Below are 21,088 nucleotides of genomic sequence, written 5' to 3' on the forward strand. Positions count from 1 at the left end.
GTTCTATTATTATCCTCATTTTACAAATGAGGAAACTGAGGCACATAGAGGCCTTTCCCTGTGTATTGTTCTGTGTATCTTCTTTCAGACATTTGGATGATGCCTTTAGAGCTGAGAAGTCTCAGAGACCACCTAGCCCAATCCTGTCATTTTACAGATAAAGAAACTGAGGCAAATGGAAAAGCAACTTGCCAGAACTGGGTTTAAACTTACGTCCAAATCGAATGATTCTTCTGTATACTATTTTCCCCTGATTATAGCTATGCTTGATGATCAGCCTAATATAGTATTGCTTTCTTAAAACACACACACACACACACACACACACACACACACACACACACACACACACACACAAAAAAAAAAACTTTACCTCTTCTCTTAGAATCAACATTAAGTGTCAGTTCTAAGACAGAAAAGTTATGCATTTGGGGTGAAGTGATTTGAACAGGGTCATGCACCTAGGATATATCTGAGGTCAGATTCAAACCCAGGTCCTCCTGACTCCAGACCTGGCACTCTGAGTCACCTAACTGTCCCTGTTTTGCTTTCTTTTTAAGATTGTTTCATTATTGTCTTGCCTACCCGCCTCTGTTCCACTCCCCACAAAGGTTTGATTTTATTTTCAGAAACTGGTGTGTGTATATTAATTTATTAATTTATCTCTCTTTATTTTTCATTTGTTTGTCCATTCATGTATTTATTTATGGGAAATGGCTATTTATCAATTTGTAAGCATCAAAGAAACACTCGATGTGTACCCAGCACTACAAGGGACATAAAGACAAAAGGGACATGGCCCCTAACTTCAAGCAGCATAATGGCAGCTTGGTGAACTCCCACCATCCATCTGCGGGATGACAGTAAACCCTTAAAAATAAGGAATTTGAAGTACAGCCTTAAAACAAATAGTTCACACTTGCTCAGTTTTGATAGGATTTTATTGTTTTTTTAAATTATATTTTAAGTGCATTATACAATATATGCTGTTAACTATAGATTTTAGAAAAGCAATAATATACTTGCAAATAGAAATCCTATTTTTTTCCTATTCAAAAAGGCACTAGAAGGGGGATAAGAGGCTTATTCCCAGGCTAGATGATGTTGGATTTCACTATAGTCAGAAACCAAAGAGTGAGGCTTACAGCTGGACTACCAGGAAATGAATATTATCACCTTCAGTAGCTCAAGATGACTCTTTTCTAAGTTCTTTATTTACAGTTGGAAAGGATCTTAGAGAAGCTCAGTTCAGAGGTTCTCAAAAGTGTGGCCAGGTGAACCCTGGGGATTCTTAAATTTTAAAAATTCATAATGATTTCTAATATGGTAAAAATGTAGCTATAGCCAGGAGTTTGCTGGTAAATGTTTAACAACCATCTCTCTAAAAAAAATACATTAATGACCCATTTTAAAGCTTAATCTATATTATTCATATTTTCTCCATTATTTTTTAAGGCTAAACAATCCACTGAGCAACAACAAATCAGGCCCTGATTTATAAAGTTTGGTGCTTTCTGAGTTGTAAATGCTCACACTGAATTAATTTAACAATTTAACAATTGGCTCTCACCATTTAAACTGAATCTCCCTCTGGATATGCCTTATATAAATGAAAGCTCAATAATTTTTAAAGAGTGTAAAAGGGGTCCTAAAGTCAGAAAATTGTGAGAAGTGCTGCTCTGGTCTAACCTATTCATTTTAAAGATGAGAAAACAGAGGGCCAGAGGTGAAATGGCTGGCTCAGTACCATCTAGGTAATAAGTTAGAGTGGTATAGTTTGAACTCAGGCCATCTTATTCTAAAGAGGACTTTCTCTTCAACCATCTGTGATCTGAAGCAAAGTAGGGAGCTAGAGGTGTAACTAAGAATTCCTGAACCTGAGACAAATTCCAGGGTGGTCTATGAGCATTTAGGTCCATAGGAGAACAAGGCAAGCTCTATGAGGAGTGGAAGAGAGTAATATGGGGATGGGGCTTCTAAATTTGGTGTCATGGGATAGTGGAAAGGGTCCTGTGTATAGAGAAAGATGCCCCAGCTTCCCGCCTTCCCTTTGACCCCCAACTCCCCTGACTGATAAAGAGATGGACTAAAACACCTCTGAGATCCTTTCAAGGCCCTGTTGTTTATCATTTCATTTGTCTGTCTTTTCCTTCCTTCCTTCCTTCCTTCCTTCCTTCCTTCCTTCCTTCCTTCCTTCCTTCCTTCCTTCCTTCCTTCCTTCTTTCCTCCCTCCTTCCTTCATTCCTTTCTTCCCTCCTTTCTTTCTCTTTTTTGCTTTCATTCTTCCTTCCTTCTTTCCTCCCTCCTTCCTTCCTTCCTTCCTTTCTTCCCTCCTTTCTTTCTTTCTCTCTTTCTTGCTTTCATTCTTCCTTCCTTCTTTCCTCCCTCCTTCCTTCCTTCATTCATTCCTTTCTTCTCTCATTTCCCTCTTTCTTCCTTCCCTCCTTCCTTTCTTCCTTTCTTTCTTTCTTTCTTTCTTTCTTTCTTTCTTTCTTTCTTTCTTTCTTTCTTTCTTTCTTTCTTTCTTTCTTTCTTTCTTTCTTTCTTTCTTTCTTTCTTTCTTTCTTTCTTTCTTTCTTTCTTTCTTTCTTTCTTTCTTTCTTTCTTTCTTTCTTCCTTCCTTCCTTCCTTTCTTTCTTTCTTTTTTTCTTTCTTTCTTTCTTTCTTTCTTTCTTTCTTTCTTTCTTTCTCTCTTTCATTTTCTTTCTTTCTTTCTTTCTTTCTTTCTTTCTTTCTTTCTTTCTTTCTTTCTTTCTTTCTTTCTTTCTTTCTTTCTTTCTTTCTTTCTTTCAGATGATTTACTAAGGCACAGAAGGGTTTTGATCTGCATTTGTAAAGCAAGTACTTAAATCATTTGAGACACAGATCATATGATCATCAGTCTAGGATCTTTCTATTACTCCAACCTCTCATAGACAGGGAAAAAGAAATCCAAAGTCCCATAGATAGTAAGCAGCAGATCTAGGAATGAACCTAGAAGGTTCAATAAGATATGGAAAATGCTTAGCATAGCATCTGGCATATAATAGGCACTTAATGTTTATTCTCTTCTCTTTCTGACTCCTTATCCTACAGTCGGTACACTGTACCATGGTGTCTTCTGGTTCTAAAATATTTTTTAATAAATGTTACTATATGAAATCTCATGTTATGAGAGGCTGCTTTACATGGTGGATTTGGCATCAGAAGATTTTGATTCTAATCCCAGCTCTGACATTTACAACCTATGTGACCTGGGTAAATCTTCTTAATGCTTTCAAGCCTCATTTTTCTCATGTTTTAAAATGAAGCAGTTAGATGAGATGAACTTTGAGGTCCCTTCCAACCCTAAATCTAGGATGTAATAAAATTTTTATTCAATTTTCTATCTATTCTGTGCTAGATCATTTGGGAACTAAATGTCCAAATTTTAAGATATGAAAGTAATTCAACAGCAAAATTTCAAAATCAGTGAGATACAAAGAATCTATTATTTCTTTTAATTCTATTTTCCTTATTACTCCATCATTCCTTCATCCTTTTTAATCCATGAGTAAATAACCTTTTTCAAACATGAAAATATGCATGCATGTATACATATTGCCTTCCTTTTCTCAATCAGCAGTGTAATTGCAAGTCCTGGAAGGTAATATCACAGGAAAAAAGAGAAAAGCTAAAGGACACATTATCTTAGAGCATAGAGATGATAATAACCACTCTGCTTTATAAATAAAAAATAACACAAATTAAAGCGACATGGCAGGTATTGTGGCATACTAGTGTTTTTTCCCCAATTAAAAAAAAAACATATACCACTTAACTTTGTAAATAAAAAAAAAATAAAACCAAATCAAACAAAATATATATTTATATATATATACATATATATATATGGATAGTAGAATTATTGAAAGAAAGGGATACCAATCTCTACCTATGAAGTATAATTAATTTTATAACAGAATATTGACCCTGTAAACCCCTCTCCCAGGGTGACTAGGGGTGAGAAAAGGAGGGGTGCTTTAAATGACAACATACTGAAGGAGCCTGAAGCAGACCATTAAGTCCATTGGGATTGGGGGCTTGATTTCATTTCCATCTAGGCGGAGGTATCGGAGACGGGGTCCATCACTGAAGGAATCATGCATTCCTGCCATAGCATGGAAGGGTGGACACATCAGAGAACTGTTGACACCTGTAGAGGTAAGAACAGCATGAGCACTCTTTGGTTTGATCCCAGAAACTCATATATGTACACACACACACACACACACACACACACCACTTTTCTCTAAAAAAAAAAAAAGTTTTGGCATATGATTGTGATGGAATTTATAAGAAATGATAAGTGGGTTAATTTAAAAACAAACATGGAGAGACCTACATGGAATTATAAAGAGTGAAATGATTAGAATTAAGAGAATATTATATACAGCTGTAGACTTCCCTAAACAATGAAAGATTAAGCCCAAAGACACCCAGGCTATCAGAAATTTCCTCCCCCCACTCCAAGCCCAGTTTTCTAACAATCATAGCACACTACTCCAAGAAGCTTACCTTACAAATATGCCTACATTGCAATAAAGTGGGACCCTACTAATATTTCCTTTAATCAATATCTTTAAGATATCAAGAAAATCAATAAAAATCTGGATCACACTGTCTTATTATATTTCATTGAAAACTTTATTCTTGCCAAGAAATAAATTTGGAAAGACTCCAGCCACAAAATAGTTCTTCAGCTGTCTGAGGCATTTAGGATGAAAGAAAACATGGACATTTGTCAGATAAGTGATCATGTTGATTGGTTCCTTAGCAATTATTTCTAGTTTTATAAAGGAAGGACAAAGAATAACTCCACCAACTGAAAAGAACCCAGAGGTCTGTCTGTATCTGAAAGTCCATTTCTTAACCTCACAGAAAACCCAACTCAAATGGCTGAATCTTTTCATAGAGAGAACAGGACTTGTAATCAGGAAGCTTGGGTTTTAGACCTGGTTCTACCATTTACTACCTGTGCAACTTTGAGGAAATCATCTAACCTCTCCGAAATTCAATTTTACGCAGTTACGATATTGGGTAATGTAATTTTGATTCCTCTAGTTAGGAAAGGATATTCCATCTTTTCTTGCCTTGGTTTCTTTGCACATTATCAGAAATTCACTTCCTCTTCTATATCTTTGGATTACTCAGGATGATTCCTAGAGCCTCTTCAGCTCTGAGGTTCTAAGATTCTTTGCACTAGCTGCTTTCTTCACTATTAGACTTCAATATTAGACTGCCTGATTAGGTTCACTGAAAGTCAAGACATTAGAACTATTGATAATGCTGCTGACCAATCCCCTAGTGCTGTTAGAGGAACAAAAATGATGTGAAGTATTGTAAAAACCTGAAATGAGGATATGAATGTTATCTCTTTTTCTAGAATTGTTTTCATTTCCTTTTTTTTTTAATCCATACCTTCCACCTTGGAGTCAAGGCAGAAGAGTGGTAAGGGATAGGTCATGGAGGTTAAGTGACTTGCCCAGGGTCACACAGCAAGTCAGTGTCTGAGGCCAAGTTTGAACCTAGGACCTTCTGTCTCTAGGCCTGGCTGTCAATCCACTGAGCTACATAGCTGCCCCCTAAAATTGTTTTCTTTAAGATAACTTTTGTTATCTTTAAAGGCAGAGAACATTATTCTTGATATATAAACCTTCTAAAATCTTTTTAATTACTTAAACATATTATCCATCTCTTTAGGAGGTATGTGTATTATCTCAGAAAACTAGAAAGAATAGAAATCTTCTTGGTCTATACCTCTGTTCTCCCATTCTTTACTTTTATTCTACTAATGACCTTAACTGAAGGCATAGAAGAATATAGCTTACTTATATACATGGTGTTACTGTGCCATCTAAGCAAGTTCACCTCTTTGGGACTCAGTTCTATCCTCTATAAAATGAGGGGACCAAACTTACTTGATAGACTCTAATATCCCTTCAAGTTCTAAATCTGTGTTATTATCACTAAGACGTCTCAGAAGTTTGGGTATAATAGAAGAAAATGTTCAAGTCAAGGAAATGAATCTCTAATTGTAGAATTTCTAGAGACAGTAGAGGAACTTCCAGGTGTCCTTAAAGTCAAAATAATAATTATTAAGTGTTCTGGATTCTCTCTGTCACTAAGATAGATAGATAGATAGATAGATAGATAGATGGATGGAAGGATGGAAGGATGGATGGAAGGATGGAAGGATGGATGGAAGGATGGATGGAAGGATAGGTAGATGGATGGATGGATGGATGGATAGATAGAGAGATAGATGGATAGAGAGATAGAGATTGAGAGATGGATGGATAGAGGGATAGATAGGTAGACAGATGGATAGATAGAGAGAGAGATAGAGAAAGAGAGAGATGATGGATGGATGGATAGAGAGATAGGGAGAGAAAGGGAGAGAGAGAGAGAGATAAGGAGATCTACTTTTCTGCATATAATGTTCCTCCTCAATCAACTGTGAACTTGTATCTTGAATGCAAGGGCTGTAATTCTTTTATCTGTATCACCTACCTAGCACAATGCCCCTAGCAAATGCTTGAATAGTGGAATTGATTTGAAATGCTCAAATACTGGGTCAACAGAATTAAAAATGCCTCCCCTCAATGACTTTTAATCCTAAAATCATACAACTTAGAAAGTTACCCCCCATGGTATTCATATTACTCTCTATCTGAGTCACTTCCCTCAACAATGGTCCCCCCAGCTTGAGGAACTCAAAGCCAGAAGCATTCAACTTGGGACCAATATGGCAGATAGCCTGTTTTCCCAGAGGAAAAGGTTTCCTCTCTAATAGTTTATAGGATTTCAACTTTTCAGATTCTAGTTCAGACCCTGGAACCTGTTTTGTCTTAAAGAGATCTCTTAAATTATCAGCTAAAAACAACTAATCTACAAAGGTTCAAGTTCAAGAAAATGATAGACATTTTAGAATCAGAACCAGAAATTTTCTTCAATCAGCAATGAAAACAAACGTTTTGTTTCCACAATGATCATTTCCTTTCACATATACATACATTCTTATGTATGTATGCATATATAAATATGTACATTCATATTTTATTGGTACCTTTTACTTTTAGATTGCCTCTGTTTCCCCTTTCCTCATCTTTCCTCTTCACCCTTCTCATAGAACTGACTCTTATACCTCCTTTTCCTTCTCATACAGCTGACCCTTAGAACAACTATTTTTTTCCAAAAAAAGCTAAAAAGAAAATCAGCAAAAGTAATCAACAAGTCAAAAAAAAAGTTGTCCCCTGCAATATTCCATACTTCTGGACCTGTGTATCTGTGTGTATGTCAAGTTTCACTTACTTCTGATTCTGTTATGATCAAGATGGAGATGTTCAAGGTGAGCACTGATGCGTGGAACTTTGGTGAGTCGATTGTGAGACAGCTGTAGATCCAGAATAGAAGAGACATCAAAGCCACTGGTGGGGAGACCTGCATCTGATAATTTATTATAATTGAGCCTCAGGAAAGCCACCTTGGGGATGACATTGAAATAATTTTCTGGTATCCCCTCAATGGAATTGTTGTCCAAGAATAGTTGCATTGTATTGGCCGGTAACCGGGGTGGCATGTTCCTGAGGGCATTTTGGGCCATGTTGAGTTGGATGAGGTTCTTGAGACCTTTGAAGGTGTCTCTTTGGAAAGCATTGTCCAGAAGTTTGTTGTGTTGAAGATCCAGGAGGGTCAAATTCTCCAAGTTGCTAAAGGTTCCTTGAGGAATCCTAGAGACCTTATTTCTGGCTAGCTGCAGCTGTTCTAAACTTCTGGGAAGTGGGGCAGGCACCTCCTCCAACTCATTATCTTCCAGAAATAAGAAAAGCAGCTTCTTCAGCTGGCTCAAGGCCCCTCGCTCAATCCCGTAGTTAGTAATCTTATTTTTGTTGAGATTTATCCATCGCAGTTGGGTGGCATTCACAAAGGGCTTCTCAGGGATGGTTTTGATCAGGTTGTTTTCCAGATAAAGATACCATATTCTTGAAGGGATTGAGGGGATTTCCTTCAGGCCTCTGTTTTCACAGTATAAAGCAGTAGGAAAACTGGGAGGACAGAAACATTCTCGAGGACAGTCAAAAGAGGCTGAAGCCCAGTCATCTGGATCGGTCACTTCATAAACCTGCCTCGCAATTCGAATCCCTACAGTATTGGCTACTAGTAAGACCAAGATGACGAAACAGACTGTGGCTGCCATCAGACCCCCTGGAATAAGGGAAAGGAACTCTCATTAACTAGTTTTCATTATCAATTTTCATATTCAACTCTTTATTCCTTTTGCAGTTCTTTTTGTCCAGATGTGATTGTGTTAGTATAGGGAAGTCCTGATGAGGTTGGGAAATTCTCCTACCCATACCATCATCACATATTTTTAAAATTATTGTCTTAGTGAATTGCCTCTGGTCATTGAATAACATAGTGACTTTTCCACAGTCACAAAAATATTCCAGAGATAGAATTTGAACTCAGATGTCCTTTTCTGAGGGTCAGGCTCCTATCTGTGATTCCATGTTGCCTCTCCTGCTCATCACTGGGTCACTAAACTGGAAAATTAACTTGGGGAGAGGGGTTCAGTCAGGTACTATCAATCTCTCAGAATTTCTTTGAATGCTCCCTAAATATGAGACACTCTGTTAGCCTAGGAGGTGCAGCATCATTTTTGGAAATTATACAGGCTAAATTCCAATCTTTTCTTTTTAATCAAAAGTCCCTGACCACCAAAAAAAAAAAGCAAAGATTAGGCAAACTATAATAGTTCAGATGAAATTCATAACCTAAATTATTTAATATCACTTAATTATATTTAATATCACTTTAATTTAATATCACTTAATAACTATAATAGCAATTAATTAACTTAAAAAGGTGGTGAAAATACATAATTCCAACCAAGAAATCTTTTGCTAATCCAAAGCAAGGGTTTATGTCCTTCTTGAACGACAGATGGGCATATGTTTTTACTTTTGACTGCTAAATGAAGAGAACATCTGGTGGAGATTTTTTCCAGGCTCTTTGAGCCTTCAACCAAAAAGAGAGAAAGATCAAAGCAAGTTTTCCCAGCTGGTTGTTAAAGTCAAGTTGTGAAAACCCAGGGAAAACTGTTAATTAATGGGCTGCTCTCTTTTCCAGTATTAGTTTTTCTCTTGGGGGTGGAGTATAGAATGAAGAAACCCAGCATTCCCTGTACTTTTGCAACTTAAGAATCAAGGTGGATAGTTAGGATATTTAAAGCAGACAATGAACTAGTGAGCTTTCACACATTTGTTTAAAGTACAGGGTATATCTAGTCATGGCAGTTTTCTCATCGATGTGAAATACACACCCAGTTTGGCTTCCTATTCCTTTTGAATTATTAGCTTAAAGTTCATAATTTCCAATTTGGTCAAAGATACGACTATCATGGAGAATTAGCAAAAAAAAATAACTAAAATAAATTAAAACTTATGGTCGACATTAAAAAAATAGATATATTCTGACTTCTTTTCAAGGTATAGATAAATGTTGATCCAAAAGGGAAATGGAGAAAACAGCAATCTTTTAGCAAAAGAATTATTCCTGGTAAATGTAAAAGAGGGAAAAATACATCTGAGTAATTGTCTTTGGGAAAAACATCTAAAATCAGTTCCAGGAACTGAATTTGTGGTTTATTCATTGAAAGAGGCAGCAAGTAGAGGGTGAGGCTGGCTTCAGCAATATTAGCCTCCCCAACTGTTGAATGTTGCTTTGGGCAACTTTCCAATCAAGCAAAATCCACCACTTTTAGACTTTTAGGGAGAACAGACAAATCTGAATTCATTCCCTGATGCCGTTGCCCCATATGTGATGGATCAAGCTCTGAGCATTAACTATAAGCTTAAAAACACAAAAATAATTTACCTTGCTATCCAGGAATCTAGCGCTGAGTCCTAGGTCTGGGTCTGAAGGCTGTTAAAAAAAATCAGTTTTAATTCAATGATGATCTTTGATAGGAATCAATTGATTATGATTTTTCTCCTCTGAGGTTTTTGTTAACAGGAGTCAACAAGTTCACTCTGACCTGATCCCATGTACACCTTATTATCTATTGTTTCCAGTGTGTCAGAATTTCAGAGACAGCCTACCTCAGCTTTCTTGGACCTTCTTCTCCCTTTTTTTATTGGTCACTGCTCTTTGACTGTAATCGTTCCATTCGGGCAACACTGTCGTTTTATGAATCCAGCCTAATATATATGCACCAGTGCTAGAACTTTAACCCCTGCCACCACCATGACACTTCTGTGCCTAGCCAGCAGAGGAGAAGGGCATCTTGTTTTGAATTTAAAGAATCGGTGTCACTTCAAACCATCTTTATTCAACAGCCACAGCTTAGAAAGGGCTCTAATCTCATGGAGACAGGTAGCAGAGGATAATTCTGATTTTGAATTAAAACACACAGATATTAAATGATTTAAATAATTTGATCTCTATAGAATCATTTCTTATATTTGATTACAAAGAATAGACAATGTCATGTGTCTCCATGGAAATCTTCCTAAAATAAAACAGACCTATCAGATGGGCTGTTTTTTTTTTTAAATTAACATTATAATATGTAAAATTGACAATATATGCATATATTTTCTCATGTTTGAATAACTGAGAATTCACTGTCCCAAATGTTGTCATAAAAAGTTATATTTCTTGCTCAATACAAATATACTATATTGTGTATTGATTTGGGACCATTATTAATCCAGAGTAGATTTTTTCTCATTAGTGTAAAACACATGCTTTTTATTAAGTTCATGATTTATAGGAAAACCTGCTGGGTTTCTTTTTGCCCCTTCACCCCCCCCCTTTAAAAAGTTTCAGTATAATGTGTCTTCCAGTACTTCTCTTTGGTAAAGTCATTCTTTCATTTATCCCTTTATTCATCAACCATCTATTAATAACCTACCACATGTAAAGCAATCTGCTGGGATACAGAAAGACAAAATTGAAATTAAAAAAGCCCCTGCCCTTATTTGACTTTTATTTTCCTATCTCAAGATGATGAGCACAAGCAATAAATGTGCTCATCAGAATTTACTATATTCAGGGAGAAGTAGCTTCATTGATCTAATTGTATTTATTTTTCAGTCCAACTATCTCACACTTAATGATGCAGAATAAGATTCAATGATAAATTTGAGCTTGATTTTAGGGGGAAAAATTCTAAAAATTAGGAATAGACAAAAGTGCACTGGCTACCTTGAGAATTACAGATTCTAGTCACTGATCTTTTAGCAGACGATGACTGGTATATTGAAACATGAATTTGTTTTGGATTGTGAATTGGACCACTGAGATCATTTCCATTTTTAAAATTATTTGATTCTGTGATTCTATTGAATAATGATCTTAAGACAATCACATTCCCCCAACCTCCTCCCTATTTGCCTCATAGCCATATTCTAAATCGGGATTGATGGCATGTTTTTACTTAAAAAAACAAACAAAAAAACTTTACCTTCTGTCTTAAAATCAATACTAAATATCATTTCCAAGGCAGTAGAGCAGGAAAGGCTATTCAATTGGGATTTAGTGACTTGCTCAGGATCACACAACTAAGGAAGTGTTTGAGGTCAAATTTGAATTCAGGACCTCCAGTCTCAAGACCTGACTCCCTATCCACTAAACTACCTGGCTGCCACAACTGAACCCATTTTAATACCTTGCTTCTATCTATATATCCATTTCTATATGGCTATTGCCTTAGTGCTGGGATTTTTCACTTATTTTTGTGTCCTGTACTTCATTAAGAATCTGATAAACTCTATGAATACCTTCTCAAAATAATGTTTTTAAATTCATAAAAGTAAAATTCATAGGATTACAAAGGAAATAAATTATATTTAATTAGATATATAAATAGATAAACAGATCTATGTGTGTAGATAAGTTATTATTGTTCATCAGTTATTTCAATCAATAATTTCAGCTCTTCATGACCCCATTAGGGGTTTCCTTGGCAGAGATACTAGAGTTATTTGCAGTGTCTTTCTGCAGCTAATTTTACATATGAGGAAACTAAGAAAAGTGGGGTTAAGTGACTTTGGACAAGTCACATTCTATAAGTGCCTGAGCTTAGATTTGAACTCAGGTGGTCCTGACGCCAGACCTCTATCTACTGTGCCAGCTAGCTGCCCTGTATATATACATGTTTATATGTATATATCTCCATGTATATATATTTATGTAGATAAATATATATAACTATTTCATTATATTTACATATAAACTATATTTCAATATGATTTCCTTCCTATGAAATCTTTTGAATTTTATTTTTATAAATTTAACATTTATAAATTTATATTATAAATTTACAATATATAATATAAATATATAAAATTATATAAATTTATAATATATTTTATTAAAACTATAAATTAATATAATTCTATATATTTATATAGATAGTTATATATTATATAAATGTATATAAAGCATAAAATATTTACATAAATTTATATAAATGTAGAATTTATTATAGATATATTTATATAAATTTATATGAAGATAGGATTTAAATAAATTTATATAAATATATAAAATATAAAATTTATATAAATTTATATGAAATATAGTATAAATTTAACATTATTCAATATTATTCTAAGAAGGGGTCTGAAGGCTTCACTAGATTATCAAAGAAACACAAAACACAAAAACAGATGAAAATCTCCTGCAGTAGAGTGATAGTTTGAACCCAAGGTAATATAAGCAATATTGGGTCTCTTCTCACTAAACATTTAATGACCCATCCTCTCTTTAGGCTTTTGGAGTCATCACTCAACTCTATGTATCTTCTATTTCCTTTTTTCTGAAGCTCATAAAAGTGACCCTATGGCATCATATAAAAATGGAAAAGAACACTGAACCCATTTGAGTCCTTGCTTTTGACCTGGCTTCAAATCAAAGGAAACTCCATTACTTGTTAAGGAATAGGGAGAAACTGTAACTACCTTCACCTCATGTTGCCCACAACCATAAAACATAATGAAAAACCTTTTGTTTTGTTTTGTCTTGTCCCTCATTATACTTTGCCATGTATGGCTGTCAGGATTTCCAGATAGCTAATGGGGAAATATTTTGTTCATTGTGATAAAATTTCTTTGTGGGTCATCACCTTCCTCCTTCATTTGTGAGCCTCTGGAGGACTGTGACTTCCTCAATTCTTTCATACTGGTTAAAAGGACTTTCACTCATTAAAATGAAGATGATGAGGACTTGTGACTCACACAAGCTTTTGTAAGAATTAATGAGGTTAATTTGCCTAGTTGTCCCATCCTTACTCATACATAGCACATGTTTCAGGACTCAGAACATGAGACAAGTGCAGAACTAAGAAGGGCATATAGTTTAATGGAAAGAGAACAACAATGCTAGCTTTGGAGTCAAAAGATCAGAGTTCAATCCCATCTCCGATGTTTTCTACCTAAGTGATCTCAAACAAGTTATTTTGACTTCCTAGACATTAGAAGTAAAGGATAACTGAGTTCCCTTACAGTTATATTTATAATATTTTGATATAGCAGAGTCTCTTTGACCCAGAATAATAATTCAGAAGTATTTCTGTTGCCTTAGAACTCTGTGAATTGTTTGAGGAAGTTTTAACAATATTTCTCAAGTCATTGGAATTCTATCATAATTTTTAGCTATTCCAACATGTGCTTCTTGTGCCTTTTTTCTATGATTTATCCTTCCCTCCTCTTCATTCTTCCATTGCTCTCTTCTTGACCAAACCTAAAGAATTAGTTATTTCATATCTTACTTCTCTCTAAAAAGACGGCACAGTAGAAGACTCGAAGAAGACACACATTACCTCACTGGTGATTCCTTTTGACTCACACATAAATTGGATTTAAATGAAGCAGTATTGCACAAACTCATCAGCATCACTCTCTCCTACAGAGTCATGGAAGTCCAGTGACAAGATAAAAGTCAGAGCAACCAACTGGTAATGGGCCAGAATACAGTGGATGCTCTTGGCTTCCTCAATATCTAACCAAGCTCTGAGTGCTCCATGGCACTCACTTCCACAACTTTTATGGCCACTGGAACAAATTGTTCTTGCCCACCCCTTCTACAAAGTGCTACAGATTTAACACTGTTCTCAGAGTCTAGAAACTTGGGTTTGATTCCCAATGGTACCAATGATCATATTTGGACAAGTTCCTAATCAGTGTGATACTCACCTGCAAAATATGGATAATAGTAACTGAAGCATATCTGTTTCATAGAATATTTATGAGGATGTGCCTTCTAAATCTGAAAATCCAATGTTAGCATGTGCATTTTATAGAGAGGGTAATCTTTAATTCAAAGTGCATTTCTAAAAAATGTGGTAGTTTCTCGGTGACCGAGAATGACTATTGTCTTTGTGCATTATCATCTATTGATGTACCCTCATGTGGCTTTGAAGTCCAAAGACTGAGGATATTCAGTGGTTATTTCAGTGATCCTATGGTATGGTGATTGAATTTCCATTACTAGAAATGCAAAATGGAAATTCAAACACCATACCATAGGATCACTGAAATAACCACTGAATATCAAAGAATTAGGATGCAAGGACAACAAAATTTTTCCAGGTGGGGAGGTTTAATTGGAACTCCAGCAAATCACAAAAGAACTATTCTTTTTTAATATTAAGTTGACCATGCTCTAGTAAACTAAAAAAGATTTTCCCTTAATTATACTTTGGAATTCTCATTTTTCTTAGTATTTATAAAATGCTTGTTCAATAATTTAAGGAAAATGAGAACCTACTCATTTCAGTTGCTGTTGTTACTGTTACTATATGACATGACATCTATGAACTGTATGTTATTCAATTTCCCTATTATTCAATAATATTAACTCTAAAATAAAAGGACTGGACTATATTATTTTGAGATGGCAGTTATACTGGCAATGACAAGTTAGTTAATAAAGTTTTTTTAGTTTAATATCAAACAATTAATAAGTATTTCTTTTTTTAAAAGAGTACAATATTTATTAGGTGATTATTGTATGCCCAGCATATTAATAATCAAAAGAGCTATATAGTTAATTTTAAGACAGAATCCCTGAACTGAAGAAGACCCTGGTATCTTGTAAGCACAATAACACTTTACGCTATGGAGATTTCTGTTAATGTAATTACAATATTTATAACTGTTTTAGTAAGTTAAATGTAGTCTAACGAAAGGACTGATGGATTTGGAATAAGGAGATTTAGGCTGGAATTCTGGCTTTGCAAGATGCAGCTAATTGGTAAAGTGAATACAGTGCTGAGCCTGAAATAAAGAAGACTCATCTTTGTGAGTTTGAATCTGGCCTCAGAAACTTCTTAGTTGAGTGACTCTGGGCAAGTCACTTAATCCTGCTTACCACAGTTTCTTCAACTGTAAAATGGGCTAGAGAGAGAAATGCAAACCATACAGTATCTTTGTCAAGGAAACTCCAGATGAGGTCACAGAGAAGAGAAGAAAGTAATTCAAGAAAACTAAAGAATTTGATGGGGTGCCAGTGACAGTGACAGTAGCATGTCAGGCACTTGAAGCCCACCAGCCACCCTCTAAAAGACCAAGAAAGAACAACAGTGCCTCAAAGTGAATCCCGGAGTGGCAGAGCTAAGAGAAGAAGGGGTAAAACGATGCTCTGATCCAGAACATCCTTGAGAGATCAAGGAGAACTCATCCTAGTGGACTATGAGGAGGGAGAATGATGAACAAACCTCTTAAGCTGCAGGAGAAAGAGCAAAGCTGACTTGGTCCAGCATCAGCAGGGTAAGAACAGAAGCCAATAATATAGAACAAACAGCCATGGGAGGAATTCATTTCAACAAGGTTCAGCCTTGACAGGTTTGGGCAGAATACAACTTGAACCACTTGAACAGAACATCTGAAAACCTTCACACTGCAAGACAACCAAGCCACCTTTTCAGAATGTTCAATCTGAGATCAACATGGCTGAGCTAATCCTAGACACAGGACAGGTGCTGGGCAATACTCCATCTGCCCCAGACACAAAGGTAAGCTTCAGCATAAAGATAAAATCAAGGGGAAAAGTAACCCCCAAATGGGCACAAAAATAGGAAAAAAAGGCTAAAATTAGAAAAATGTCTCAAGATAGATGACTAAAGCATAAGCTCAGAAGAGGAGAGCAATACAGAAATTAAAAGGTATGAAGTCTCAAAGGAAAATGTGGAAGGATATCAAGTCCAAAATGAACGCCTAGGAGAGCTCCAAAAAAGGATAGAAAAACAAATCATGAAAAAGAAGAAAAAGTAGAAAAGAAATGATAGAAAAAAATCAACAGCTTGAATAAAAATTTACGTAAGAAAATAATTTCCTAAAAATGGAACTATTAGAAAAGAAGTACAAAGCCTCAAAGAATAAAATTGCTCCCTAAAAACTAGAATTGGACAAATGGAAGCTGACAACTTCATGAAACAGCAAGACAAAATAAAACATTTAAAACAATTTTAAAAATATAGAACAGAAGAAAACTTGAAATCTCTCACTGGAAATCAATTCAACTGGAAAATACATCCAAGAGAAATAGTCTAAGAGTCATTGAATTGTCTTAAAGCCATGAGAAAAAAGGAGAAAAAAGAATTTGGGCATCATATTGAAAGAAATTATCATGGAAAACTGCCTTGATGTTCTTTTAAAAAATTAATGAAGATATTTTATTTTTACCTATTATATGTAATAACAAAGTTCCACATAAGTTTTCCGATGTTATATAATCCAAATTATTCCTCCCTCCCTTTTCTCCCCACTCCCACGGCTAGTAAGCAATTCAATCTGGGTTATGCATGCATTATCATGCAAAACATTTCCATATTGTTCATTTTCAAGAATAATCATATAAAACCAAAGCCTCAAAACAAAAATTCAAATAAACTTAGATTAAAAATCACATGCTTTGATCTGCATTCTGACTCCATCAGTTCTGTCTCTGGAGCTGGATTGTCTTGATGTTCTTGAACAAAAAAAGAAAATAAAAATTTTAAGAAGTCACTGATCACCTCCTGAAAGATATTCCAAATTTAAAAATACCAGGATTTTTATAGCCAGATTCCTGAAAAAGCAAGTCAAAGAGAAAATACTACATTTAGCCAGAAAAATTAAAATCTAGAATCCAATGTAATATGAAGCATTCCATACTCATGGTTTCTCCACACCTCCCTCTTCACACACAGTAGAAGTGTCTTCTCATATTTCTTCAATAGGATAAAACTGAGTCATCGTAATTTTACATTCTAATTGTTTTGTTGTGTTGTTTACTTTTCCATTTACATCAATATGGTCAATGGGTATATTGTACTCTTGTTTCTGCTCACTTTACTTTTCATCAATTCATAGAAGTCTTCCCAGTCTTCTTTATATTTATCAAATTCACTGTCTTTACAAAATAGTAATAGTCTATTACTTTCGGGGTCCACAATTTGTTAAATCCCAATTGATGATATCGTATTTTGTTTCCGTCCCCCCCCTTTTGCTACTAAAAATCTATTATTATAAATATTGTATGGTACATGGGATCTTTCTTTTCGTCATTCACCTCATTGGTATAAATACATGGCAACAAGATCTCTTCAGTCAAAAGGTATAGATGCATTATGGTCTTTTTATCTGCATTATTCCAAATTGTTTTCTAATATAATTATACCAATTATTCTCTCCACCAGCAAGGAATTAGTGTGCCTAACTTTCCCCAACCCTTTCAGAATCAATGATTTCTGACTTTTATCACCTTTCCCAACTTGATGGATATGAGGTAATACCTCAACATTGTTCTTACTTGCATTTCTCTTATTAATAGTAACTTGGAGCATTTGTTTATATACTTGCTAATCATTTGTGATTATTCTTTTGAGAATATATATTTACATTTTTGGATGATCTGCTTATCAAAGACTGACTTGTCATGGAATATTTTCGAAAGAGGAGAAGCAGATGACATGGCCATACTGTTTATAGTACTCATTGTCACCTTTGACCTGCTAACCAGGGACAGATGCATGTTAAATATATGTCTAACTAATGGGGATTGTGTAAGGTTAACTCCTTTGAGTTTGTATGTTGCATGCCGCTGTCATTTATTCCCTGCCACTTTAGAGCTGAGGATTTTTCAGCAGTCTACAAATTGTATTATTGCAAACATACAAATTTAGTAATGATCAATTTCATCATCTGAATTTCCTTTTTTTTAAAAAAAATGATATATGTGGATTTAGAAAGTGGACAACTTAACATGTGCACAAAGGGGAATTTTTCCTTCAAATCTAACATTGAAACTTTACTTCTCCAACCATTTTCCCATGAATTTTACTCTTTAAAATTGCTTTATATTATGATATACATATATATGTATATATACACATTTTTATTAACTTCACTATGCTCATGACATAATCCCTTGTAATCTCCTGGAAGGGAAAGAAATATTTTATTTTGTCACTATATCTTTAGTCTCTAGTACAGTATGCTGGACATAGGAAGAACAGAGACAGGGTACTAGAGTACTAGAGACTGGGGATACCATTTGTTGAATTGAACTGACCTGATTTTCTATTATCTTAGAAGGCATATTGAATTAATTCCTCAATTATTCCTTAAAGGAAATTATTCGTGGCTAACTTAGATCCCTCACATTGAAAATCTTGCATTCAACATCTGCTTTGTCTTGCTGTAATCTCAGCAAAAAATGGAGACCATCTGGTTGCCATCCTCTATAGGAAACCTCTTAGTGTATTTCATATTTAGAGTTATTAAATTTTTCCTTACAATTCCCTTTGTTAAGTCAGAACAAATCCTTTTCTTATGGATCTTGGTCTGTCATCTTTGTGGTTCTCTTTAGAACTCTTTTTTGGTTTTCCAGATTTTTCTTTAAGTGAAGAGCACAACAATTATCTGAAAAAGCTAGAGAGAATGAATGGAAATTATTTCAAGATAGCTAGTACAATGGAAAGAGCTTCCAGTTTAGAATCAGTGGAGTCAGGGGAACTGGATGTGCATCCCAGCTCTGCAAAAGGTGTGTGTGTGTGTGTGTGTGTGTGTGTGTGTGTGTGTGTGAAAGACAGAGATAGAGATAGAGCAACAGAAAGAATCAGTGAAACAAAGATAGAACAAGAAAAAGAGAGGAGAGAGAGAGAAAGAGAGAGAGAGAAATCAGAGTCTAGTTTCAGAGTCTCCCTATCCCTCCCACAAAAAGGTTGTTCCTAAGCAAAACTTTAAAATAGGCTGAGAGCAAATTGTACATGTTAGAACATCTTCTTAATGACTCCTACATACACTCTTTTCACCAAGGTATTATGTTCTTCCTGGACAGCATCATATATACCATATCATTTTGGTGACCTTCTTCCTCCTTTTCTAAGTAGAACTTATCTTTGTCTTAGTACCTTCATTTTCTGCTATTTTCATGGTGATAACAAATTAGAGAGAGGGAGAAAGAAAGAGATAGATCAACAGACAGAGACAGAGAATCAAAGAGATGTAAGGAGATGGGTAAATGCTCACGACACAAGTTGACCAATCTACATATTACATTGTCTCTATGTACCATTAAGAAATCCAGAGAGTGATCTCTAGGCAGGTAGGGAGAGAGAGAGAGAGAGAGAGAGAGAGAGAGAGAGAGAGAGAGAGAGAGAGAGAGAAGAAAATAAATAATGAGAGAGAGAGTTGGAGAGAGGAAATAGAGTCAGAAAAAGAGAAGGGAGAGAGAGAATTTATTATGAACTTATGTATCAAGCATTATGCTAAGTACTGAGTATATAATTACAAGCAAAGGATATTATGCATCCCCTCAAGGAGCTTACTTTCTGATGAGGGAAGGGATGGAAGAGAAAGAAAAGACAAGAAGGGTATCCATCATACTGGCTAAACCTTTGTGGAGAGTCTTGGGGAGAATATGGTCAAACATCACAAATAATGAAGTGGTATTGGTGTGATCAGTGCTGTTGTAGGAAATAATCAGAAGTGATGAGATCACAGATCCATTGAATTATTGGAGTGATTAAGTTCTAGCATAATTTATTCCTTAACCTTGTGCTCAGAAAATTCATCTTTTTGCTTGAGTTTATGAGGTGTCTTTTTTATGAAGGGCACCATCTTCTGGAAGGCAATTTGGAACTATTTCCAAAAGGCTTTAAAAGACTGTCTGCCCTTTGATCCAGCCATACCACTGTTTAATTTGTACCCCAAAGAGATCATTAGGAAAAAAGACTTGTACAAAAATATTTATAGCCACGTTCTTTGTGGTGGCAAAAACAAATTGGAAAATGAGGGGATGGCCTTCAATTGGGGAATGGCTGAACAAATTGTGGTATCTGTTGGTGATGGAATACTATTATGCTCAAAGGAATAATGAACTGGAGGAATTCCATGGGAACTGGAACAACCTGCAGGAAGTGATGCAGAGTGAAAGGAACAGAACCAGGAGAACATTGCACACAGAGACTGATATGATACACTGTGGTACAATCTAATGTAATGGACTTCTCTACTAGCAGCAGTGCAATGATCCAGGACAATTCTGAGGGACTTATGAGAAAGAACACTATCCACATCCAGAGAAAGAACTGTGGGTGTAGAAACACAGAAGAAAAGCATCTATTTAATCACATGGTTCAATGGGGATACGATTGAGGATGTAGACTCTAAATGATCACCCTGGTACAAATATTAATAATATGGAAATAGGTCTTATCAATGACACATGAAAGACCCAGTGGAACTGCTTGTTGGCTATGGGAGAGTGATGGGAGGAGGGGAGGAATGAAACATGAATTATGCAACCATGGAAAATATTTTAAATTAATGAATTAAATAAATAAACTTAATTTTAAAAAATTAAGGGCACCATCTGAAACTGCTGGCAGATATTTGTCAGATATTCAAAAACATTTTTTTAAATAACAAGTTGTCAAATAGTCATGTACAAATAAGGGATCAAGGAGATATGAGAAGCAATGTTCAAAAATGATGAGTACTTTCAGAGACAACTTGTGGAAGAAGCAATGTTTGATTTGCTCAATCAGAGATTTAAGTTCAACCCCTCCATATTTATT

At 35.3% G+C, this 21,088-nt stretch overlaps 1 protein-coding gene across 1 annotated transcript; it reads right to left on the reverse strand.

Moving 5' to 3' along the window:
- Window positions 1-2,220: 2,220 nt before the first annotated feature.
- Window positions 2,221-10,075, reverse strand: KERA (keratocan). Its single transcript, XM_001363039.4, has 3 exons — window positions 9,898-10,075; window positions 7,333-8,226; window positions 2,221-4,174 (listed from the first exon to the last, which is right to left on the reverse strand). The coding sequence occupies exons 2-3, from the start codon at window positions 8,216-8,218 to the stop codon at window positions 4,002-4,004; spliced, it is 1,059 nt and encodes a 352-aa protein (XP_001363076.2). The 5' UTR covers window positions 8,219-8,226; window positions 9,898-10,075; the 3' UTR covers window positions 2,221-4,001.
- Window positions 10,076-21,088: the final 11,013 nt, after the last annotated feature.

Source organism: Monodelphis domestica, chromosome 5 (assembly GCF_027887165.1).
Source record: "Monodelphis domestica isolate mMonDom1 chromosome 5, mMonDom1.pri, whole genome shotgun sequence".
Classification (NCBI taxonomy): domain Eukaryota; kingdom Metazoa; phylum Chordata; class Mammalia; order Didelphimorphia; family Didelphidae; genus Monodelphis; species Monodelphis domestica.